The sequence below is a fragment of the Tamandua tetradactyla genome, chromosome 19, assembly GCF_023851605.1.
Source record: "Tamandua tetradactyla isolate mTamTet1 chromosome 19, mTamTet1.pri, whole genome shotgun sequence".
NCBI lineage: Eukaryota > Metazoa > Chordata > Mammalia > Pilosa > Myrmecophagidae > Tamandua > Tamandua tetradactyla.
This window is the reverse complement of record NC_135345.1, coordinates 42,776,648-42,803,650: the sequence shown is the minus strand read 5'-3', so window position 1 is coordinate 42,803,650 and position 27,003 is coordinate 42,776,648. Positions and strand designations below refer to the sequence as shown.

Sequence of the window (27,003 nt, the reverse complement as noted above, 5' to 3'; positions counted from 1 at the left end):
AACTGCATTATCTTGTTTAATACAACAAATATGTGAGATGTATTTTACAATAGAAGAAACAGATAAGGGAATTATATGACATGCTAAATTCACACAACTACTAGGTAGAAGAAAACGGCCCGAAAATTCTGTTCTTTCCACCTCACCATGGGTATGAATTACATTCTCTGAACTCAGTGAATGCCCATTCTTTTTTTCTTTCGATTGTTTTCTTTCTGAGAAAAGAGGTTAGCAAAAGTCTAACCAATATTGTCCTCTAATATTGCATTATCTTAAAGAAATACACACTATTAAGGAAACCAGTTGTTTTGGTTTAAGTCTCATGAAATGCAATATACCAAAAATGGATTGGCTTTAAACATGGGGGATTTATTAGCTTCCAAGTTTACAGTTCTAAGGCCTTAAAAATGACTAAATTAAGGCATCAAGGGGATGATACCTTCTCCCTGAAAAGTGGCTACCAGTGAGGTTGGGCTCCTCTGTCAGACAGCAAGGCACATGGCGACATCTGCTGGTCCTTCTCTCCCTGGTTTCCTTGCTTCCAACTTGTGGCTTCAGTGGCTTCCTTTCTGAGTTTCTGCGAGTTTCTTTCTTTTAGCTTCTGCCTCTCAGCTTCTGTGGCATCTTCTCCCCCTAAACTTTTCTGGGGCTTGTTTTTTTCTGTCTTTTATTCTCTCATAAAGGACTCTAATAGAAGGACGGTTGAAAAACTGGGTCACATCTCAATGAAATAATCTAATCAAAAGATAGCACCTACCATATACCACAGGAATGAATTTTAAAAATTGATCCTTTCTGGGGTACCTACATCTTTAAATCATCATACCTATTCTCTCAGAAAATTCCTCCAGATTTTCTCCATGCCTCAATTCAAATAATTAATAAAAATATTGAGGAATGCTATGCCAAGAACCCCATCTTAAGTCTCACATTTTTCCATTACTAACTTCTTTAAAGTAAACCAACTGAAATTTTAGTTTCTAAGCTGGTTGTTGTAAATATGTAGAGAGCTATAGAACAAAAGTTTAAATATGTCTTATAAAATGATACAAGGACAATTTCTTCTTAAACTGGCTGGGGACATATATTAGTTACCTAATGCTGCATTAAAAATTAACCCAAGGCTTAGAAACTTTCTTTTAAGTTTATTATTTCAAGTTTCTTTGGATCAAGAATTTGGAAGCAGCTTAGTTGGATGGTTGTGGCTCCTCTCTCAAGAGATTGTAGCTGTTTGACAAGGAATTAATCATCTGAAGACTTGACAGGGCTGGAGGATTAACTTCCAAGTTCACTTGCGTGGCCGATGGCAGGAGGCCTCAGATCTTTGTCACGTAGGCCTCTCTGCAGGACTACTCACAACACGGCACATGGCTTCCCATATGGCAAGTGATCCAAGAGTGAGAGCAAGGCAGAAAGCACAATGGCTTTTATGACCTAGATTTGGAAGTGTCACATGATAATTTCTGCCAATTTTCTAGTCATACAAAACAACCCTGGTGAGAGGTAACTACATACAGGTGTGAATACCAAAGGTGGGGATCACTGAAAATCATCTTAGAGGCTGGTTACAACGGTTTGCCTTCTGGCCCCCAGTGATTCATATTCTTCTCACATGCAAAATATACTCCCACTTATTTTGATGTGTCTCATCCCATTTTAACATCAAAAGTCTCATCCTATTTTAACATCAGCTCAAAGTCCAGAATCTCATCATCTAGATAGATCCTCAAGTCCTTCAGTATAGCCCCTCTCGATATAAAGACATATGAACTAAAAGTACAAGTTATCTACAACTCCCTCCCTCACACCAATATACAATAGTGTGACAAGTATAGGATAATTGCTATAGATGTTCCTGTTCAAAAAGGGGAATAAAGGGAGGCAAATAGGAGTCACTGGTTCACAGCAAATCTGAAAGCCAGATGGGCAAATATTGGAAGTTTCTTGATTAGAACTCAGTCCTACTCCTCACTGGGAATAATTTTCCAAGGCTCTTGGCCCCCTCTCTCATTCTTGGCTCCACTCAGTCATCCTTCCTTGTCTATGAAAGTTAGCTCTTGTTTACAGTTATGTAATTTTCTCCAACTCCATCCTATTTATTAAAATTGGAGTCCCAAAGGTCTCTTTTCACTTTGTACACTTTGTACCTTTCAGTCCAAGCTGGCAGTGTTTCTATAAATTCTCTTTAAAAACCATGTGGGTCACTTCTGAACCACACCTGGGAATCTTTAAGGTAAGCCCTTCTCTTCCTTAGTCTTCTGCTGAGGGACAATGCCTGTAAGCTTCTCAGATGCACTATTTTTTGATTGAGATCTGTGAGGCATGCCCTTAAAATTTTTAGAGGATCTTTTGTCTGATTGAATAGTATGCTGAGGCATCACCTTTCATCTTTCTGAGGTCTTAATAAAGGATTTTAGAGTCTGTCTCCTCAAAGTTCTTCTAGCTTCTGCCCACTTCCTGGTTCCAAAGCCACTCCCACATTTTAGACTTGTTACTAGGCACAAAAATCTGTAGTAGTTATCTATTGCTTGGTAACAAATTACCCCCAAAACATAGTATCTTAAAACTATAATAAACACTTATTATCTCACAGTTTCTGAAGATCAAGACTCCAGAAGTAGCTTAGCTATGAGGTTCTGGCTCAAGATTTCTTATAAGGTCACAGCAGTAGTTTCAGCCAGGATTGCAGTCATTTGTAGAAATTATTGATATGTGAAAGCTTGAATGAGGCCAGAGGATTCCCTGCCAATCTTACTCACATAGCTCTGTAGGCAGTAGGCCTCAGTTCCTCAGTGCAAGGACCTCTTCACATGGCAACTCATGACATGGCAAATGGCTGCTCCAATAGAGAGTGAGCCAAGAGAGAAAGAGAGAGCAAGTAGGAAGCCTCAGTCCTTTTAGGACCTAGCCTCCAAAGTCACCACCATCACTTCCATTTATTAGGAGGAAGTTACTAAGTCCAGTCCACAGTCAAGGGGTGGGGAATTAGGCTCCATTCACCTTGTGAAAAGAATTTATGGACTCATTTTAAAAATACCACGATACATGGATTTCATTATATTTAATATATATACATCACAACAAACGCTTTGATCAGCTCAATAGAAAGCTGGGCTAGCTTCAGTTCAACATTTATAGAATACTTACTATATGCAAGTAACACAATGAATTTCCATTTTTATTTTGGAGATGAGAAAACTAGAAAGAATCACTTAATTTAGGAACACAGATATAAATTTTCATATAAAAATTTGTGAATCATTATCCATATTTTAGCCATCAATATAGTGGCACTGTACAATACTACCATTTTACTTATGGGAAATGAAATTTAGAGTTTCACAAACTTAGTACTTGCAAACCAATTCCAATCTATACATAGTTTCCAACCATGGTCTGACCATGAGTCCCAGTTTTTATCAGAAAATTTAGTCATTTAAGAACGAAGGACTTCTGAAATGGCAGACCTGGCTACGCTGAAGAATTTTGAACAACAGAGGTGCTGGACTCTTAAGAAATGGAGAAGCAGAATGAATAGAAGGAAAACAAAATATAACTTTGCTAATATTGCATTTTTTCTAGGACTCTCGTCAAAACATAATCTTTGGCCTACCTTTGATATTGTGCAAAACTCTTTACATTGGTATATCCACAGTCAACATTCTCATAAATAGTAACTAGTATACTTTATATTGTGCTGTGTGCTAGACATTTTTCTAAGTGTTTTTCATATATTAATTAATTTATTTAAGCTTTATTACAATCCTGATTTGGGTACCATCATTATCCCCATTTTATAGAATAGGAAATGAGAAGGCACAGAATGGATAAGTAACATAGTCACACAGCAAGTGACAGATGAGGGATTCAATTCTCGGCAGTCTGGCACCAGAGCACATGCTCTTTTCCACTTTATTATGTTGCCTCCTTTCCTCTTTTTTTTTTTTCTTTTGCATGGGCAGGCACTGGGAACAGAACCTGTCTTTTTCTTTTTATCTTTATAACAAGCCAGTGTAGTTAAAGAAAATGCTCTATCAATGCCGAATTTGGGTTATGGGAACTAACTCAAAGGTTGCAAACCTTCCCTATCATAGTTCAGCCCAATATCTTCAATCCACACTCCTTTCCCACTAATTAGGCCTCTCTTCTTTACTCTGTTGTAATTCTCATTCCTTCATGTTTCCCTATGGAAGGCACTCTTTGGAGTAACATTCCTGGACTCTCTTCCTGACCCTTACTCACCACTCCCTGAGAGGAAAATTGAGCTCATCTGATTGATGAACCTGGGGGAAGAAACTGGGCCTTTTTTTTTCCTCTTCTCTCTCTGACAGCTTATCTGCAGGACTTACGCATGCAATCCAGGCTGTTCTTTGCCATATGCCTTGTGTAAGCTAGGGTGGAGGAGACTGTGAGCATTCAACTGTGCATTAGATAAAATTCAGTCTCAAATTCTGGGGTAAAGTATTTGCAAGCCCACTTAACCAGAGATCTGAAGTTACAGCCTCCAAAATCTTTTATCTCTCTCAGTTGGTTCTAAACTCATATGGAAAGGAATGTTATTTACTGGACCCCTAAATTCACACAATCCATCTGGTTTTCCCTCCCATTCTGGAAGAGAGATGGAGGAAGATGTTTCTTCTCTTGGCTCTGCCCAATGTTCTCCCTCTCTAATTTTATCATGCTTTCAGAGTTTACTTCATATGAGGGACTTCTAGAACCTTCAAGAATGCCAAGACCATCCTATAATTATAAATGTTTGTGTGTGGGGGAGGGTAGATGCTTGGCAAAATTATTCTAAAGTCTTTTAAGCAAAATTAGTAAGACTAGGCATGAAAATTTTTGAAAGAATATTTGAGTTAAGTAGATACCAGGGAAAAAGACATTGGAATCAGCAAATACAAAATCATTATACAGTTAAATACAACAATATGGAACCATAAAAAACTATAATTAGGGGTGGAGATTTTTATTCTATCACCTCTTCAACCTGCTGAATCTCCTCCTCTCTTTATCCTTCCTGTTTAGTTCTTTAGGTACATCATTTCATCTCTCCTTGGGCTTGCCCCAATCTTTTCATCTGCAAGATGAGAATCTTTCATCTCGAAGGACTGACCCATCAAATGATGTAAAGTGTTTTATGAATTTTAAGGAGCTATAGAAATATAAGGTATTATTGTCATAAAAGAATTGCTTAAGAGGTTACTGATCTAGATCATTTTCCTAATGAATCAGTAAAGGACTAGATCGTTCAAATCTTGCACATACCAAAAAAAAAGTTTAGTCATAAATTGGTTCTGGGAAATAATCTCTAAACCTTTGGAATATAATCTGCCTGATAAATTTGTTTACCTGGGACCTTGGGCCACACATCATAATCTATGATAACATTGTGATTTATGATGGGGGTCTTGGGTCATGTAGTAGTGGCTTGATCTCTGGGAAAGCTAAAGATTGAGTAACTAAGATCATCCACATAAGCATTCCTTAAATACGTGAGTGATCCCCCAATAAAAACTGTGGACACCAAGACTTGGGGAAACATCTCTGGTTGTCAATACTTCAAAGGTACTGTCATATGTGATCGCCAGGAGAACTAGGCACTGTTCATAAAACTCTAGTGAGAGAGGAGAAGAGAACCGGAAGCTTGTATCTGTCTATTCTAGCTTCTTCCCTATGTCCCAATTTTTACTGCTGACTTTAATCTGTATCTTCTAGTTGAAATAAACCATAACTGTAAGTGTAACAGCTTTGCTGAGTTCTGTGCATACTTCTAGTGAATCACCCAAACTGAGGGTGGTGTTGGGGACTCCTGACAACAATTACGAATTTCCAAAAACCACATGTTCTAGTTTGCTAGCTGCTGGAATGCAATATACAAGAAACAGAATGGCTTTTAAAGAGGGGAATTTAATAAGTTGCTAGTTTACAGTTCTAAGGCCAAGAAAATGTCCCAATTACAACAAGTCTATAGCAATGTTCAATCAAAGGTATCCAGGGAAAGATACCTTGGTTCAAGAAGGCTGATGAAGTTCAGGGTTTCTCTCTCAGCTGAGAAGGCACATGGCAAACACAGTCAGGGTTCCTCTCTCTCATCTGGAAGGGCACATGGCGGACATGGCATCATATGCTAGCTTCTTCTCCTGGCTTCCTGTTTCAAGAAGCTCCCCGGGAGGCATTTTCCTTCTTCATCTCCAAAGCACTGGCTGATGGACTCTCTGCTTCATGGTGCTACAGCATTCTCTGTTCTCTCCAAAATGTTTCCTCTTTTATAGGACTTCAGAAACTTATCAAGACCTACCCAAATGGGTGGAGACATGTCCTCACCTAATCCAGCTTAACAACCACTCTTGATTAAATCACATCTCCAGGGAGATGATCTGATTACAGTTTCAAACATACAGTATTGAATAGGGATTATTCTGCCTTTACAAAATGAGATTTTGATTAAAACATGGCTTTTCTAGGGTCCACACATCCTTTCAAACCAGCATACCATAAGCAAAGCATATATTAAGCATTTACTGGGTTTTTCATTGGTGAGATAATTCTGAAATGACCAGGTTATTGCCACAGCCAATTCTGGGAGTAAAAGTCACCAACCACTATATATTTCTAGAGAGGCTGGAGAAAGAATCATCCAGGAATAAGACCAGCAATTCCAGAGACATCTGTTCATGTTTTCCTTTTTCATATTCACTGACTTGTTTTTTAAGGAAATCATTTTGCCAATTTTCATTTATAGCTGCTAATAGTATACTACTTTGTCAGATGTCAAATTTAAGAGGCTACCTTTTATTACTATTTCCACCCTCTTTAGCACTTAGCTATTCAGTAAAGCAGAACTAGTGATAGTCTTAATTTCAGAAACAAATTATACCGAGCCTTTTAATTAAAAGGTTAATTCGATAATATTATTCTCTGCTTTTTAAAGAGCTTATAAACAAAGACGATCAAAAAAGGAGCAGACAATAAAATTGAAAGACATAAAAGACAACTAAAGGAATATACTTAACATCTGTATAATTAAGAGATTTTCTGTAATTTTTTTCTTCTCCTTCTTCCTCAAAAAAATATGGCCATGTAGTCTTACTATCCATGCACAAGCTAACACACAAAAAGTTTCATAACCTAAGCTCTCTTTACAGTTCATGCATTAACCTTTCCAGCTTTCCTATTAAACTTTAGGGAAAGAATTGAGTTTTCTTTTTTAAACCATGATTCTGTGAACCTATATTGTGTAAACCAGAAGTATGTTTACAAAATATTGCAGGCAAAAGTATTAATGTAACCCTGACAACAGAAGATACAAGCAAAATGCACAAGAGTCTCCAATATTTTAAAAGTAAAATATCAGGCTCTTAACTATCTTGGAAAGCTCACTGAACTTAGGAATTCTGATTGTATTTCACTTGAATATTCAGAAATTATTAAGAATATAAATTAAAACAAGATGTTATTATTACTAAAGAGGAAAATTATATTTTTACCATGTAAACAACCAGTCAACTTTTTTTTTAATTTCAACTTGTAAAAATGAAAATTCAAGGAAAAATTGGTATGTAAAGATCTTATAACAATCATCTATCTGAGTAAGATTTTCTAGGTTATTTAAACATATCAAACAGTCACACGACCCTTCATAAAATAAAAATAAGGATTTAAAGAAAAAGATACACTTGACTACATTATAACATGACCATCTAGTTAATGCACTAATTTTACATAGAATAATTTTATTATTGATTTCTAGAAGTAAGTTTCAATATTCTACTAGGAAAGGAAATGGTCTATGATAGAGTTTTGTCATTAACATTAAATAGCAATTAATCAGCATATTTGTCCATTCTACATTTCTTTGTTGCAAGCAGAAAATGTAAAAATGTTCATATGACTCCCTACGTAAAGTGCAATACTTTGGTTGAGCTTTAAAACCACATTAAAACTACATTTTAAAAAGGTGGTCAGATGAGACATAATCTAAAAGATTAAACTGGAGGAGAAAACAGTTAGGCAAAAGTGAAGATTGAAAAGGAAATCAGGAGCAGGAGAAAACAAAATAACCTGAAAACTAAAGAGAGGTTGCCTCTTGACATTCTACAATTTCCTGGCTTCAGAGTTGACCTACATTATCTGTGCAGACAACCAAAAGTATGTATTCATGCCTAAAATAAGCAATAAAGCATTTTAATTCAACTAGATAATTTTTAATCACGTCCTATGTGCAAGAATATACTAGGCCCAGGACTAGTATTACGAAAATAAATGTAAATGAGATAACTTTCAAACTTATCTCTTTAGACCTTATAATTATCATTTCAACCATTACTATTATAGGGAGTTGCTATTACTTCAAATGTTTCTGGAATTTCTCTTGGAACTACATTCAGTCTACAGATCTCTATAATTTTATAGTCACACTTACTACAGAGAAATTTCAGTCCCTTTCACTGCACTCCTCGGAGTAACAAATTTTGGTTATCTCCTAGAGTCAAATCCATGCTCAGAAGTCTATAATTTGAAGTTAACCACCATTGAGATAATCTGACATTGCATCCCAAACCCTGGAGGCCCAATCAGAAAAAAGAAATTCTACTGGAGGAAAAAGTTTACAAACTCACACAATTAAATCTACTGGCTATGAATGGGATAATCGTAATTTGGACTGATTCAATTTTGAAGTTTTTAAAATATAGCACCTTTTCTTTTTATTTCCTCTCCCTTTTACTGTTTTGCTTGTTTTGAATGAAAGTTCATAAACTAAAATACAAGATGTAAACTTAGGGAATGGAAAGACAGACACAGTGGGAGGAAAAACTGTATTTGGGACTTCAACATTGATTCTGTTCTCCCTACTCATCGAACTGTTTCCATGTTCAATTTAATGGCTGTGCATTACACCTACCAAAGGACAAGGCACTGTGCCAGGTATTGAGAAACAGCGTTGAAAAGTAGTTATGGTCTGAAATAGCTTGACTGGAATGCTCCTAATTCCCTTACATTTGCAACTGAACAAAGATATGAGTAAGCGTTAAAAACCAACCCCTGCGTTTGGGGGGGTGAGGGGTGGGGGTGGGGGTGGGGGGCGCGGGATGAGGGAGCTACACTCCACAAATTCTCGTTATTATTTTCTTTTAGTGCAGACTGGTGATACTCACACTTCAGGGCACTGAAAGCCAGCTCATAGGACAAACGCTGAAAGGCTTCATCTTCAGACTCAGATAAGGACCGCAAGGGCTCATTTCCATACTTTATTAAGACCTTCTCTGGTGACTTCTCGATTCGAATACCCTGAAAAATGTTAGCTGCCATAACATAAACGGAATCCGGATAGCCAGGTTTTTCACCTACACTTGTCCTTTTTTCTCTGGATGCCACCACATCTGACAGCTCCAGGGAAGCGAGTTGGGAGATTTCCTCCATATCTTTTTCGTTCGAAAACTCTAGTTCACTTGAGGAGTGCAGCATGCTTGCCCCCTTGATCATCGTCAGTAACCCAAGCTTGAATTACAAGTCAGATGTTCCAGGGAATGGTTTTCCCGGTACCTTGAGCATCGTCTCTGTGAAAAGAGGTTATCTCGGTAAATCACTGTTTCTGCAGCATCACACTAGGCTGTGACCCTTCTGACTAGGAAGCGGCATTTACCGGCCGACCCAAGCAGCCCATACTTCGAACCCGACAAGCCCCAGCGGAACTTCCACACACTCAGAGAGAGAGAGGAGGGGTGAAGAGAGGACTCGTGGATCGCCTCACTAGAGGCGGGAGATTTTTACCGTGACCCTTGCCGAGGACCGAGAGTTCCTCAGAGACACGTCTGTGGTCCCAGAGCCCTCCGCCCGCAGCTGAGCGGGCGCCCTTTTCACCGCCTCACGCGAATCCTCCCTTACCCGAGAGGGCAGATGTTTCCCCGGGCTTTGGGGATGGAGACGCAGCAGCCGCCTCCCAGCTGGCACCGGAGGTTGGTATCGGGAACAGTGCCCTCTGGAGCCCCGGCGCGGGCGGCGGCCCGAGAAGGCCGTTTTGTTCAAATGCAGCCACTCCCACCGGCCGAGTTCGGGGCAGGGGAGTCGCGACCTTCGGCGCTGGGTTCGCTCTGGTTCCTGAAGGAGAACTCGCTCGGAGCCTTGCCCGGCCTCGCGTGTTGGTGCCTCTCGGACGTACCGCCTGAGGAGGCCGGAGAGCCGAGCTCCGATGAGGACGGACGCAGCCCACCGAAGGGTGTGCCTCCCCGGTCCTTCCTAATCGGCAGGGCCAGGGCCCCGGTCTCCATGGTAACCGAAAGAGGGTTCCGCGCCGCGTGGGGAGGGTGGGGAGGAGGTGGAAACGAGACGTTCCGCTGGGATTTGGTCGGCCGTCACCTTTCGCTTGGCGAGGTGTTCTTCCTCCTGGATCACGGGACTTCAGGTTCAGCCCTTCCTGGAAAGTCTACGGTTCCTCCTCGCGCAGTTGGACCACACCGGGCCTTAAGACCGTCGACTTCTCAGAGCCACCTTTAGCCCCTCTTTCTCCTCCGCAAGTCCTTTGCTGGCTCTTTGAAAGCAGGAATTTTGTGTGGTAACAACGCCCAGCTTAGTGGGCTTTAGCAGGAGGCAGAGAAATAAACAGATGAATGTAGACGTTATGAAGAAAAAAAACACAGCTTACTTAGTTTCTGTATTTTTGGAGAAATCGACACCCCATTGGATGGACTCTTCCAGGGCATGCTGTGGGAAGAACTTATCAAGAAGGCTCCACCTCTGTTCTCCAGGAGTTGTCCTCAAAGAAAGACGTTGAGATGCACGTAGAAACATTAAATTCACCCCTCCCTTCAAACTACAGAATGGAATTGGAAATATATAAACCCCAAATGGGTTTTTTAATTAATTTTAATTAGAGAAGCTGTGGGCTTACAGAACAATCATGCATGAAGTACAGGGTTCCCATATACCTCCCCACCACCAATACCTTGCATTGGTGTGAAACATCCGTTACAACTGAGGATAGCACATTTTTTATAATTGTACTATTAGATGATTTAACTTGATTTACAGTATAGTGTAGTTCCATGATTTTTAAAAATTTTTTATTGTTTCCATACATACAATCTAACATTTCCCCCTTTTAATCATACCCAGAAGCCGTTGTAATACAGCTTTTTAAATTTTTGTGAGCCCTAGATCTAAGTGTGCATCCTAACACAGCAGAGAAAATTGGCCATGCTAATTTTTAAATGTAGTAGAAAAACACTTTATTTCTAAAGTAAAACCAAATAACTGAGATTTAAATTTTCTGTTCAGTAAATGTGCATTTGAAGTACTTTATTTATAGCCTTTTGCCTATTTTATCTCCAAACTGTATATTCTAAAACTGAAAAGGAGAAGAAAGAGAAAAAAAAAGGCTTTTCTAAATATATACCACCTGTATTGCTATTTTGAAACTTCCCTATCAGATTCAATAGGAATCTGTTAATCTAATTATTTTAATGTAAATGCTTATATCTAGAGCCTAACTGTATATACTCTGATTCATTTTAATGTAAATTTCTATGTAATAATGCAAAGATATACTCATAAATGTCATGCAATGAAATGCAACATGTATGTAACTTCACATTTCTTGCCTGCTTTAGAAAGACCTTTTGTAAAATAGAGTTGGACATTGGATTATGGGGGGAATATAACAAATTGATTTTTATAAAAAAATCATTATTTTGTATTCCCCCTCCTGCTAACCTTCTACTTGCAAAACACACTCACTGAGACAGTTTCATTGTTTTTAAACATCTTTTCATTTTTATTGCTATAGCATCTTTTTATTTTTATTAAATATATCTTTTTATTCCAAGATTCTAGCAAAATCTGTCTCTCACACACACCCACATGCACAGAAGATTACAAATATGGTCAGTGTTTCAGGGTTCATGATGCATTTTATCATATGTCACACCATACACAGTATAACCAACAGCAAATATGAGTTAATAGCTAGTTATAAACTTTAAAATACTGTTATTTTAAAAATATATAATTTCAGAAACTTCTGATAGTTCAATGTAAGTGACAATTCACTGTATGGAAAACAAGATCTAGCAAGAGAGTCATTAATCCCCAGAGTAAAACATAGGCAAACAGTTGTGGGTTAGTGCACTCATGGTTACTATGTACTCTGATATGTGTAATCCTTTTTCCTTACCTCTCTCTTCTGATTTATGGCCTCATTGTACACTTAAGTATTGGAGGGGAGGGCCAGAGGAAAGCATATTAAATCTCAGTGAGCAGTGCAAAAAGTAACCATAGAGAGAGGTGTGTGAATTCAACTGTTGTGAAAGCATGGTAGTAAAAAATGTAGTCTTTGTTTAAGTCACACTCTAATATGATCAAAACATTAAATCTGATATGGGGTAGAAAATTAAAAATTCGTTATCTGGAGCTTTCTGAAAAAAACCTTAAAGGAATGATTTTCTTTCCCAGGGGATAGAGAAGAGTATTTGAAATATTTGTAAATTAACTTTGCTTGCTTTTGACTTAGAGTTCCTAGTGTATGTCAGCCAAGTAGGTATTCAAAATACATTTGTTCACTTGCTTCAATTTTATCTGAACATATAAAGTGGTACGCAAATCCACTGAAGTCTGTTACAAATTAGTAAAAACCAAATAGGAAGACTTCAATACACTACTTTTAAAAATACATAGAACATGTAGACAGACGATCAGTAAGGATATAGAAGATTTGAATGATACTATAAACTAACTAGACCTAACACATTTACTTCATCAAACAACAGAATACACATTCTTTTCAAGTATGCAAAGATCATTCTCTAGGATAGCATATGTTAGGTCACAAAGCAAGTCGCAGTAAATTTTAAAATATCAAAATCATGCAAAGTGTCTTTTCTGACAACAATGGAATTAACTAGAAATCAATTACAGAGGGAGAACGGGAAATCTCACAAATATACGGAAATTGAACAATGTGCCAATAAGCATTCAGTGGATCAAAGAGTTAATCATAGGGAAATTAAGAAATATCTTGAGGTGAATCAAAACAAAAACAAAACATACCAAAAGGTATGGGATGCAGTGAAGACATTGCTGAGAGGAAAATTTATAGCCCTAAAGGTTTACATTTAGAAAGGAAAAATATCTCCAATAAGTAACCTCACCTCACAGTGGGAGAAACTAGAAGAAGTTTGGATTTCTGCCAAGTCCAAAGTTGGCAGAAGGAAAGAAATAGTAAAGTTTACAGTGGAGATAAATGAAATAGAGAATAGAAAAATAATAGAGAGAATCAATGACACAAAGATTGATTCTTTGAAAAGATAAGTAAAATTGACAAACCTTAGCAAGACTGGTAAAGAAAAAGAGAGGATGAAAACAACAAAAATCAGAATGAGAAGAGGAACATTACTACCACCACCACAAAAATGAAAAGGATTAGTAGAGTATACTATGAACCACTGTACACCAACAAATTAGATAACCTAGATGAAATGGGCAAATTCCTACAAATACACAAACTTCCTAAACTGAATCAAGAAGAGATGGAAGATCTCAACAGACCAATAACAAGTAAAGAGATTGAATCAGTAATCAAAAACCTCCCAACAAGGGGGTGCAAGGGTGGTTCAATGGTAGAATTCTTGCCTGCCATGCAGGACACCTGGGTTTGATTCCTGGCCTGTGCACTTCCCTCCCCACCCTCCAAAAAAAAAAAATCAACAAATGGTGCTACAATAACAGGATAGTTACATAGAAAAAGAATGAAATATGACCCCCACCATATAGCATACCAAAAAAATACAAAATTCAACAATGGAAAGTCCACTACCAGACGCTTTGATTAGTTAATTCCACCAAATATTCAAAGAAGAATTAAGACCAAACTTTGTCAAACTTCTGAAAAATTGAAAGCAAGGAACACTTCCTAACTCACACTATGAGGCAAGCATCATGCTAATAAAAAATCCAGATTTTTTTTTACTATTATTATTTTTTCTCTATATTAACATTCTATATCTTTTTCTGTTGTTTTGCTAGTTCTTTTCCTAAATCGATGCAAATGTACTAAGATGATCATGCATCTATGTGATGATGTTAAGAATTACTGATTGCATATGTAGAATGGAATGATTTCTAAATGTTGTGTTAATTTCTTTTTTCTTTAATTAATAAAAAAAATTAAATTTTAAGAAAAAAAAATCCAGATACACTTATCACAAGAAAAGAAAATTGCAAAACAATATTCTCTGTCAATATAGATGCAAAAATCCTGAACAAAAACTAGCAAACCAAATGCAACAGTACTTTGAAAGAATGATAAACGTGATCAGCTGAGATTTAGCCAAGGAGTGCAACAATGGTTTAACATAAGAAAAATCAATTAACATATACTATTAATAGAATGAAGGCTAAAAACCATATGATCATCTCAAATGACACAGAAGAGGCCTTTGACAAAATCCAGCATGGCTTCTTGATAAATACACGAGGAATATAAGGAAACTTCCTCAACAAGATAAACGGCATGCATTAACTAAAGTTCTCTAGAGAAACAGAATCAACAAGAAATATCTGTAGATATAAAATTTATAAAAATGTCACACAAAACCGTGGTAATGTAGAGTCCAAAATCCATAGGGGAGGCTGTGAAGCCGGCGACTCTGATGGAAGGTCTGGACGAACTCCACAGCAGAGGCTTGCCGGCCAAAGCAGTAAGAGAACCTGTCTCTTCTGAATCCTCCTTAAAAGGCTTCCAGGGATTAGATTAAGCATCACTCATTGCAGCAGACACTCTCCTTGGCTGATGACAAATGGAATCAGCTGTGGATGCAGCCAATGTGATCATGATTTAATTTTATGAAATGTCCTCATAGCAACAGATAGGCCAGCACTTGCCCAACCAGACAAACGGGTACCACCACCTGGTCAAAGTGACACACGAAACTGACCATGGCAGGGCATATGTAGAAAACCCATAGCTAACATCACAATTAATGGTGAAAAACTAAAAACTTTCCCAGAATATTGGGAACAAGAGAAGCATGCCACCTTTCACTGCTGCTATTCAGCTATGTACTGAAGTTTTAGCCAGAGCAATTAGGTAGGGGAAAAAAAGGCATCCATATTGAAAAGGAAGAAGTTTTACTATCCACATATGCAGATGACATTATACTATAAATAAAAATTCCAAAGAATCCACAACAAAGATACTAAAGTTGGTAAGCAAATGCAGCAAAATGACAGGGTACAATATGAACATGCAAAAATCAGTGAAGTTTCCATACACACATACAGTGAACAATCTGAAAAGGAAATCTAAAATACAATCCCATTTGCAACAGCAACTAAAATAATCAAATGTCTAGGAGTAAATGTAACCGAGGGTGTAAGGACATGTACATTGAAGACTACAAATTATTACTGAAAGAGATTACAGAACAGTAAGAAAAAAAAAAGGAATGATATTCCATGCTCATGAATTGGAAGACAATTTCATTAAGATGTCAGTACTTTCCAAAGCACCAATGCAATCCCAATAAAAATTCTAACAACTTTCATCACAGAAGTGGGAAAGCCAATCATCAAATTCATGTAGAAGGGCAAGGATCTCTAAATAGCCAAAAACATGTTGAAAAAGAACAAAGTTGGAGGAAATACATTTCCTGATTTCAAAATTTATTACAAATCTCCATCAATCTAAACAATGTGTTACTAGCACAAGTTTGGACAACAATGGAATAGAACAGAGATTACAGAAATAAACCCACACATCTATGGCCATTAAAAATTTGACAAGCCTGCTAAATTCACTAAATGAGAAAAGAATGGTGACTTCAACAATGGTACTGGGACAAATGAATATCCACATATAAAAGGATGAAAGTGGACCCTTACCACACACATTTACAAAAATTAACTCAAAGTGATCAATAACCTAAATGTAAGAACTAAAATTATAAATCTCTTATAAGAAAACAAAGAAATATTTTTAGCACCTCCTATTGGGCTTTGGTTACCCAGACTTCACACAAAAAGCACAGACAACAAAAGACAAAAATAAGTAAATTGGAATTCATCAAAATTAAAAACTTGTATACATCTAAGAACATATCAAGAAAGTGAAAATCAACTAAAAGAATGGGAGAAAATATTTGAAAACCATGTCATATAAGGTTTTAATATTTAAAATGTATTAAAACAAAATCCTGTAATTCAATAACAGAAAGACAAAGAATCCAGATTTAAAAATGGGCAAAGGGACTTCTCATGAACCAAGATTGCAGTGTTCTGTTTTCCTGGAAAATCTTTGAATAACCAGTAAAACCTAGTAAAGCCATCTTCCTCAAGACTCTGAAAAACAGTTAAAAGTTAAAACAGTTAAAAGTTTTCCTTGGTTGCTCGAGTAAATGCCACACAATGGGTTGACTTACACAATGGGAATTTATTATCTCATGGTTTTGAAGCTGAAAAAGTCCAAATCAAGGCATCATCAATGTAATGCTTTCTTGAAGGCAGGTGCTGGCTGCCAGTGATCCTTGTTCTTGGGTTTCTCTGGCATGTGGCGGTGAACATGGTGGTGTCTCCTGGCCTCTCAGTTCTCTTCTGGGTTCCGATGGATTTCAGCTTCTGGTTTCCCATGGCATTCTCTCTGAGTTTCGTTCTACGTATAAAGGAGTCCAGTAAATGGATTAAGGTCCATCCTGGGCCACACTTTAATTTAAGTAACCTCATCAAAAGATCTTATGGATTTGTGAAAATGGATTCACACCCACAGGAATAGATGTGTATCATGAAAATCCAACTTAAAAGCAGTGGAGAGGGGGAAAGATGGCAGTATTAGTGAGGTGTGGAATTTAGTTTGACCGCCAGCACAGCTAGTAAATAGCCAGGAACTGTAGGGAACAACTGTTGGGGGAACTTCAGTGACTGGATACATATGGTATACCAGTCTGGAGAATGTGGAACAGCTGAGATCCCACACAAAATTGTAAGTCTCCCAAGCCATGGTGGTTGGGGCCCCAGCCCCCACGGGCGTGGCTGGCTGGTTCCCCAAGGGAAAAAGAATCTACTAGGAGCAAGTCAGCTCAACCAAACTCCAATTGCAGAATTAATGAACAAATTCAGACTGCTGAAAACAGACCCTGAGCATAGGTAAACCTGGAGTAAGTAGTAAAAGAACCAGAAGTTTTCACCTGAGAAGAGAGGGGCAGAGCTTATGGGAAAACAACGACAATAACAATGGAGGCTCTTTGAATTGGACAGCACAAAATAGTGGAAAAGGGCTGAGCCTCAAGAAAAGAAAACACTTAGAGCTTGGGGGCACATAGAGCTGTGTACCAACTCTAGCTCTTGACCTGCAAACCCAGGGGGCTTGGAGTCTGGCTCTGAAAAGGCTTTTTTTCTACTTCTTAACAGCCCTTTAGATAGAACTGGTGGCATTCTCAGGTGTCAGCACTGCCGCAGATAAGGGCAGAATTAAGGCACGTCTGAGAGAAAAAATAACCGGTCAGGTGAAAGGAAATAATTCCTTAAAGAGCTCATCTTTAAGTAGTTTCTTCTGGCTACAAGGTAGTTTAGCAAAACTCTAATTGTGGTTTTAATCCCAACAGAGAGGAGGTAGGGATGATAGGATAAAAAAAAAATAAAATAGAATAGAATGAAATAGACTAAAGATACAGGATTTTGAAGTAGGCAAAGCTCAGAGTACTGGAAAACTTGGGGACCAGGGACTGACTGAAAAGGGATATTTTGTTTTATTATTTTATCTATCTATCTATCTATCTATTTATTTAATTCTATTCCAAGTAGCTCATTAAAGAAAGCCCCAAGCATTCTCCATTGCCAGTAGGCCCCGGGCAAGGGCTGAGTTAAGAGAGACAAACTAATGAATAAAGTGGATGAGATCATTCCCTAATGGGAGTATCTTCCCCAAGAAAAGGAGGCAGGGCCCAGCTCAAGTGGCAGCCCTCCTTCAGGGAATTCAGACCTCAGGGTCTGGAAAACTGAAGCAACCTAAGCTGCCCTACTATCTCAACCTCTCTCTCAACCATGTGCTTGGCAGGAAGAAGATGCTGAGAATTAAAGCCACCACATCACTTTATGTTGGTGGGAAACTGCAGGCTGACAATTCCCATAACATGAGTAGGATAGGAAAAGCACAAAATCTAGAGGTTTCATATGAAAGTGTGACAACCTGCTGGGTCTCACCCTTAGTGAAACTTGATACTGATTACACTCTCCTCCTGAGACATGAGTCTATCTGGTCTGGGAGAGCTGACTGTGGTCAATCATACCTGAGGAGAACTCCACCACCCCCCACCCCCCCAAAAAAGAAAAAAGCTCCATATAGGCAGGGCAAGAACTAGAAAAACAAGAGCTGAAAAATTCTGATCAGTTAAACAGAAACTATGCTAGAGGTCTAGAATAAGTTGAACTAATGTCAAAGAACAGATAGAGAACAAAACCATCCAGCAAGAAAATCCTAAGTAAAAGAGTGAAAACAATCTTGGGAACAAAATAAACAAGGAAATCAAATACCTAAATGCCAGTAAAAAATAATGAGTCATATTAGGAAAATCGAAGATATGGCCCAATCAATGGAACAAACCAACAATTCAAATGAGATACAGGAGTTAAAACAACAAACTAGGGATGTTTGAACAGACCTGCAAAATCACATCAAAAATCATAACCCATACCAAACTCTGAAATCTATTCTAAAACTAATTGTGGTGACGTACTTTGAAATTTATTGCTTTTATGTATATATATTATTTAAAGATAAGGAGAAGTGTAACAGAGAAGATAGGATTTAACAAATGAGTATGACTGCTGAATCATTATATTGATATTTCTGTTGGTCTCTGTGCTGGTTTGAAAGGATGTATGTCCCCTAGAAAAGCCATGTTTTAATCTAAATCCCATTTCATAAAGGCAGAATAATCCCTATTCAATAGTGTATGTTTGAAAGTGTACTCAGATCATCTCCTTGGAGATGTGATTTAATCAAGAGTGGTTGTTAAGCTGGATTAGGTGATGACATGTCTCCACGCACTTGGGTGGATCTTGATAAGTTTCTGGAGTCCTATAAAAGAGGAAATATTTTGGAGGATGAAGGAAATTCAGAGAGAGCAGAGCAGAATGACATAGCCATGAGAAGCAGAGACTAGCAACCAGTGACCTTTGGAGATGAAGAAGGAATATGTCTCCCGGGGAGCTTCATGAAACAGGAAGCCAGGAGAAGAAGCTAGGAGATGATGCCAGATCCACCATGTGCCTTTTCAGATGAGAGAGAAATTGTGACTGTGTTTGCCATGTGCCTTCTCACTTGAGAGAGAAACCCTGAACTTCATCAGCCTTGTTGAACCAAGGTATCTTTCCCTGAATGCTTTTGATTGGACTTTTTTATAGACTTGTTTTAATTGGGGCATTTTCTCAGCCTTAGAACTGTAAATGAGCAACTTATTAAATTCCCTTTTTAAAAGCCATTCTGTTTCTGGTATGTTGCATTCTGGCAGCTAGCAAATTAGAACAGTCTCCAGTGTCCCAGAGGAGCTAGAAGAAAAAACAAAAAGTCATGGAACTGTAACCCATACCAAACTCTGAAATCTGTTTTATAAGTACCTGTTAAAATGTACTTGGAAATGTATTGCTTTTTTATATATGTGTTATATTTCATAATAAAAAAAATGTTTTAAAAAATCACATCAAAAATCGAATCAACAAGTAGAGGGAAGATATGGCAAAAGAGTTGAAGGATATAAAAACACTGGGAAAACATAAAGAAGATCTCAAAAGTTTGAAAAACCAAATGGCAGATCTTATGGGAATGAAGGGCAAAATAGAAGAGAGGAAAAAAAGCAATGGAGACCTGCAGCAGCAGATTTGAAGAGGCAGAAGAAAGAATTAATGAACTAGAAGACAGCACATTTGAAATCCTACACCCAAAAGAAAAAATAGGAAAAGAATGGGAAAAAAAATTCCCAGGGTCTCAGGGAATTGAATGATAACATGAAGTGCATGAATATATGTATCATGGGTGTCCCAGAAGGAGAAGAGAAGGGAAAGGGGGCAAAAAGACTAATGGAGGACATAATCACTGAAAATTTTCCATCTATTATGAAAGACATAAAATTACAGATCCAAGAAGCTCCCAAAAAGGAAAAGTCCAGGACCAGATGGCTTCACAAGGGAATTCTACTGAGCATTCAAGAAATAGTTAATACCAATCCTGTTCAAACTCCTAAAAAAAATTGAAGAAGAGGGAAATCTACCTAACACATTTTATGAAGCCAATATCATCTTAATATCAAAGCCAGATGAAGATACTGCAAAAGAAAAGAAAGAAAGAAAAGAACAGAAAAAAATTATAGACCAATTTTTAATTAATACAGATGCAAAAATAATCAACAAAATAGATGCAAGTCAAATCCAGCAGCACATTTAAAGAAGTATACTCCATGATCAAGTGGGATCTATTACAGGTATGCAAGCTTGATCTAGCACAAGAAAATCAATTGCTATAATACACTACATTAATAAAACAAAGAAGAAAAACACACGATCATCTCAATTGATGCAGAAAAGACATTTGACAAAATTCAACATCCTTTCTTCGTGAAAACACTTCAAAGGATAGGAATAGAAGGGATCATCCTCAACATGATAAAGGGAATATATATATAAAAAAAAAAAAACAGCTAACATCATATGCAATGGGAGAAAGACAGAGAGCTTTCCCTCTAAGATCAGGAACACAAAAAAAAGATGCCCACTGTCACACTTTTTATTCAGCAATGCACTTGAAGTACTTGCTAGAACAATTAGACAAGAAAAAGATAAAAGACATCCAATTTAGAAAAGAAAAAGTAAAACTCACTGACTGCAGATGACATGATACTATATGTTGAAAATCCCCCCAAATCTACAGCATATATATTACATTGAATCTATAAATCAACTTGGGTAGAATTTAAATCTTAATTATATTTAGCCTTCCCGTCCATGAATTGGTATGCCCTTCCATTTATTAAGGTTTTCTTTTATTTCTTTTAGCAATTTCTATAATTTTCTCCCAACTCAACTGGGAGAGAGCCACCTCTTCAATAAATGGTGTTTGGAGAACTGGATATCCATATGCAAGAAAAGGAAAGAGGACCCATACCTCAAACCCTATACAAAAGTTAACTCAAAATGGATCAAAGACTTAAACATTAGAGCTAAGATCATAAAACTATTAGAAGAAAATGTAGAGACATAGCTTATAGATCTTGTGATCAGAGGTGGTTTCCTAGACCTTACATCCAAAGCACAAACAATTAAAGAAGAAATGGATAAATGGGATCTCCTCAAAATTAATGAGTGAAATTTGACAGTTAAAGTTAAGAACACAGGCTGTCAGGAGATAGAAGAGGGTAGAGATTGAACATTTGATTCTGAAGGAGTACAGAATGTTCAATAGGACTGATTGTAAAGTGCTATCCAGAAATGGATAGCACAATACTATCTGATGGTAGCACACTATTGTAAATACACTGAACAAGGCTAAGTGTGAAGGAGGGGGCTAATGGTTGAGGGTGGAGGGCTGGGAACATGATTGACACCAGAAGGAAAGATAAGGATTGGTTGCTGTTGCTATGGTAATGCTGATGGTTTCCTTTTGAACGTAGCTCATAGCATGCAAAATAGCAGTTTTCCTCCTGTATCCTGGACTTAAACACTCTTTATACAAGAATCATACCCTTGAAGTAATTCTTACAAGAACTCATTCATATTTCTAATGTGAGTCAGTGGGACACGTAAGTCTATACAACCAATCTTGTTCATTTTTAATATGGTAATATTACTTCTAGACCCACTAAGGAATCACCTTTGCGCCTATCTATTGCTTACATTGGAGTTCAACCTCATTAGCTAATGGTGCACCCATCTCTAGCTTCTATGTGTCTCTAAATACCCTGTATTCTATATTGTCTCTGATTATACTTTCATGTTATAAAAGTGGAATCATACAGTAGCTGTCCTTCTGTGTCTGGCTAATTTTGCTCAGCATTATGTCCTCAAGTTCATCCATCTTGTCATGTGCTTCAGGATGTCATTTTGTCTTACTGCTGCATAATATTCCATCGTATGTATATACTACATTTTGTTGATCCACTTATCTATTGGTGGATATTTGGTTTGTTTTCATCTTTTGGCAATTTCAAATAATGCTGCTGTGAACATCCGTGTGCAGATATCTGTTTGTGTCATTGCTTTCAGCTCTTCTGGGTACATAACAAGTAGTGCTATTGCTGGGTCATAGGACAGCTCAATATTTAGCTTCCTAAGGAACCACCAAACAGTCTTCCATAGTAGCTGCACCATTGTACATTCCTACCAGCAGTGCATAAGTGTTCCTGTTTCTCCGCATCCTCTCCAACATTTATAATTTCCTGATTGTTTAATAGCAGCCATCATTAGAGGTGTGAGGTGGCATCTCATTGTAGTCTTGATCTGACTTTCCCTTATAGCCAGTGAAAATGAGCATTGCTTCATGTGCTTTTGAGCTGTCTGTATTTGCTCTTCAGAAAAATGCCTATTCATATCTTTAGCCCATTTTATAATTGGATTGTTTGTTCTTTTGTTGTTGAGTTGTATGATTTCTTTGTATATACAGGAAATCAAACTTTTGTCTGATATGTGATTTCCAATTATTTTCTCCCATTGAGTTGGCTGCCTCTTCACCTTTTTGACAAAGTATTTTGAGGTGCAGAAGCATTTGATTTTGAGGAGTTCCCATTTACCTGTTTTTTCTTTTGTTGCTTGTGCTTTGGGTGTAAAGTTTAGGAAGCTACCTCCTATTACTGGATCTTGAAGATGTTTCCCTATATTTCTTCTATAAGCTTTATGGTGCTAGTTCTTATATTTAGGTGTTTGATCCACTTTGAGTTAATTTTTGTGTAGGGTGTAATATAAAGGTCCTCTTTCATTCTCTTGGCTATTGGTATCCAGTTCTTCCATGCCGAATTATTGAAAAGACTGTTTTGTTCCAGTTCAGAGGATTAGGGGGCCTTGTCAAAAATCAGTTGACCATAGATTTGGTGGTCCTATTTCTGCACTCTTGATTCAATTGCATTGGTCAATGCTTCTGTCTTTCTGCCAGTACTGGGCTGTTTTGACCACTGTGGCTTTATAATAGGTTTTAAAGTCAGGGAGTGTTAATCCTCCCACTTTCTTTTTTAGGATGCTTTTAGCTATTCAGGGTCTCTTTCCCTTCCAGATGAATTTGGTATTTAGCTTTTCCAAATGTTCAAAGTAGGTTGTTGGAATTTTGACTGGTACTCTGTTGAATCTGTAGATCAATTTGGGGAGAAGTGACATCTTAACTATATTTAACTTTCCTGCCCATGAGTGGGGAATGGCTTTCCACCTATTTAGATCTCCTTTGATTTCTTTTAACAATGTTATGTAGTTTTCTGTATACAAGTCCTTTACATCCCTAGTTAAGTTCATTCCTAAGTATTTGATTCTTTTAGTTGCTTTTTGAATGGAATTTTTTCCTTAACTGACTCCTCAGCTAGCTCATTGCTTGTGTATAGAAATGTTACTTTTTTTTATTACATTAATTGTATATCCTGACATCTTGTTGAATTTGTTCATTAGCTCAAGAAACTTTGCTATGGGTTTCTCAGGATCTTCCAAGTATAGTATCATATCATCTGCAAATAATGAGATTTGGAAAAAAAAATTCCTTTCCAATTTGGATGCCTATTTCTTTGAATTACTCAAGCTAGAACTTCTAGCACAATGTTGAATAATAGTGGTGGCAGTGGGCATCCTTGCCTTGTACCTCATCTTAGGGGGAAGGCTTTCAGTCTCTCTCCATTGAGTACGATGCTGGCTATCAGTTTTTCATATATTCCCTTTGTCATATTGAGGTAGTTACCTTTGATTCCTATCTTCTGGAGTGTTTTTATCAGGAAAGGATACTGAATTTTGTTGAAAGCTTTTTCAACATCAATTGAGATGATCCTGTGATTTTTCTGTTTTGATTTGTTAATGTGCTGTATTACTTTAATTGATTTTCTTATTGAAGCATCCTTGCATTCCTGGTATAAACCCCACTTGGTCATGGTGTATAAATCTTTTAATGTGTTGTTGGATTTGATTTGCTAATATTTTATTGAGAATTTTTGCATCTATGTTCATTAGGAAGATTGGCCTGCAGTTTTCCTTTCTTATAGCATCTTTAGTTTTGGTATTAAAAAGATATTAGTACACCACCGGTCACAACCATCATTCCCCCACCCCCACCCCCAGTGAAACAGAATGGAATAGAAAGAAAAATATCGGAATCCATCTGCAGTAAAGATCAGTATTGTTTTGTGAGACTTTTGCTTAAATCATAAGGATATTGTGTGTTCATTGACGATGTAAGATGAATTTTTTCTATGCTTTGCAATCAAAACAAGTTGGAAGTGTCTGGAGTCATTGAAAGTCTGCTGCTGTCCTCATTGTTACACAAAGAACGTATCCTTGTCTCCAGTGCCCTCTTTGACTCGATACTGCATCTACTATAGGAGGAACAAGAATGAATTTTCAGCAGACTAGAAATAACAGTTCTAAAATAGAGGAAATTCCTCTTGTATCAAGAAGTCTGTTCTTTTGAACTCAAAACTATATAAAAATCCACTCTTAAACCCTTCCAAAGATTTTCTGCAGTGAGCATACATTTGTTCTATAATCAGAAAATAATCATTTTTATTAAATCTCAAAGGTTAAAAGGCTAGTAAATAGCAGAAATTATATTAAAGCCCATATCATTGTTTTGCTCTACCACTCCTTATTACCACAGCACACTATAAATAATTTTTCTTAAGAAATTTGAGAAACTTCATGAAATTAATCACTTTCCTTGTAATAATTTAGTGGTTTCTTTTATAAATCCAGATTTTTTAAGTACATATATCAGACATGCTAAAGTAGGTTGTTTCAAAACTAGCATAGTAGATAGAACATAGAATTAAAGACCAAGAAGTTTGATTTAAATCTGACATGCAATTTATAAATGATCACAAAAGGGTATTAAGTTATTAAGTACCCTTATTTTTAAAAACTTTTTGTCAAACATGTTTAACGGTTAAAATACCCACTATCGAAATGTAGTTACAATAAAGTAGCATTTTCCACTGGAAAAAAAAAAAAGATATTAGCTTCATAAAATGAGTTAAGTAGAGTTCCTTTTCCCTCAATTTTTTGGAAAAGTTTGAGCAGGGTTGGTGTTAGTTCTTTTTGAAATGTTTGATAAAATTCCCCTGTGAAGCCATCTGGTCCTGGGCTTTTCTTTGCAGAAAGATTTTTGAAGACTGATTGAATTGTTTGACTTGTGATTGGTTTGTTGAGATCTATTTCTGCCGTCGGAGAGCTCCAGTCGGTCAGGCCGGCTGGCACACCGGGTGGGGTTGGGGAGCGAGCTCGCGGAAATTAACCTGGGTAAGCCGAAGCCGGCGTCTTTCCCCTGCCAGCGGTCGCGAAGAAGTCGTCACTCAGGCCAGATGCGGGTTTTAAGTCTTTATTGTTACACTCCGGGATCACCCGGGAACCCGAAGAGTGAGAGGTCTGGGGTCCGAAGACCCCGGGGCTCTATCGACGACGCGGGGCTGGGCGAGCAACAGGCTTAAATATACTTGGAGGAGGGGTGGAGCTAAGGGTCTACACGTCACACTGAGGCAGCCAATCATGCAAGGTAGTAGGCAGTTGCCAGGCAGAGGGTAGAAATTAGGGGTATGGAACGAGTTGAGCATAACAGGAAGGGTTGCAGGCTTTGAGATGAGCTACGGAAATGGGCGGTCCACAACAAGAGGGGGAAGGGGGAACAGTGAACTAGGTTACCGATATGGGGGCCGGGAGTGAACATAGAGAGGGAGAGAAACATCAAAAAATTTTAAGTTTGGCTAGGCTCCAGTCCCTGAGAAATACGCCACATATTTCTTCCTGAGTCAGTGTAGCTTGTTTGTGTGTCCCCAGGAATTTTTCCATTTCATCTAAGTTGTCTAGTTTGTTGGCTATATATATATATATATATGTATGTATAAAGAGAGAACGAGAATATACTGTACTCTAGTATATATATATATACATATATATATATATATATATAGAGAGAGAGAGAGAGAGAGAGTATATACTATACTGTAGTATAGTTGTTCATAGTATCCTCTTATGATTTCTTTTATTTCTTAAGGGTCTGTGGTAACACAACCCTTCTCATTTCTGATTTTATTTGCATCCTCTCTCTGCTTTTTTGTCAGTCTTGCTAGTTGCCCATCAATTTTATTGATTTTCTCAAAGAACCAACTTTTGGTTTTATTGATTCTTTCTATTCTTTTGTTCTCTCATTCATTTATCTCTGCTTTGTTATTTCTCTTCTCCTATTTGCTTTGGCATTAGTTTGCTGGTCTTTCTCAAGTTCCTCCAGGTTTGCTGTTAAGGCCATGATTTTTGCTTTTTCTTGTTTTTAATGTAGGCACTTAAGGCAGTAAATTTCCCTCTCAATGCAGCCTTTGCTGCATCCCATAAGTTCTGATAAGTTGTATTCTCATTTTCATTCATCTCCAGATAGCTACTGTATTAGTTAGGGTTCTCTGGAGAAACAGAATCAACAGGGAACACTCACAAATATAAAATTTATAAAGGTGTCTCACATGACCACGGGAACACAGAGTCCAAAATCTGCAGGGCAGGCTGTGAAGCCGATGATTCCGATGGAGGGTCTGAATGAACTCCACAGGAGAGGCTCGCCAGCCGAGACAGGAAGAGCCTGGCTCTTCCTAATCCTCCTTAAAAGGCTTCCAGTGATCAGATTAAGTATTACTCATTGCAGAAGACACTTCCCTTTGGCTAATTACAAATGGAATCAGCTGTGGATGTAGCTGACATGATCATGATTTAATTCTATGAAACGTCCTCATTGCAACAGACAAACTAGCACTTGCCCAACCAGACAAACAGGTACCACCACTTGGCCAAGTTGACACATGAACC

The 27,003-nt window shown here is 37.6% G+C and overlaps 1 protein-coding gene and 1 long non-coding RNA gene across 7 annotated transcripts in view; both read right to left on the bottom strand.

The window, feature by feature from the left end:
* NSUN7 (NOP2/Sun RNA methyltransferase family member 7) overlaps positions 1–10,513 on the bottom strand; it is a 149,177-nt gene extending 138,664 nt beyond the window's left edge. The window contains exons 1-2 of one of the 5 annotated variants that reach the window (XM_077136722.1): positions 9,886–10,513; positions 9,156–9,557 (exon numbers count right to left, since the gene is read on the bottom strand). In XM_077136722.1, the coding sequence (XP_076992837.1) occupies positions 9,156–9,483 (328 nt within the window). In that variant the 5' untranslated portion in view covers positions 9,484–9,557; positions 9,886–10,513. The other 4 variants (XM_077136720.1, XM_077136721.1, XM_077136723.1 and 1 more) reach the window with 4 other exon arrangements.
* Positions 10,514–16,400: 5,887 nt separating this feature from the next.
* Positions 16,401–27,003, bottom strand: part of LOC143663174 (uncharacterized) — a 169,759-nt gene continuing 159,156 nt past the window's right edge. The window contains exon 5 of one of the 2 annotated variants that reach the window (XR_013165844.1): positions 16,401–16,639. This is a non-coding gene — a long non-coding RNA (uncharacterized LOC143663174). Of the gene's footprint in view, positions 16,640–24,319; positions 24,534–27,003 lie in introns of those variants that run through there. The other variant, XR_013165843.1, reaches the window with a different exon arrangement.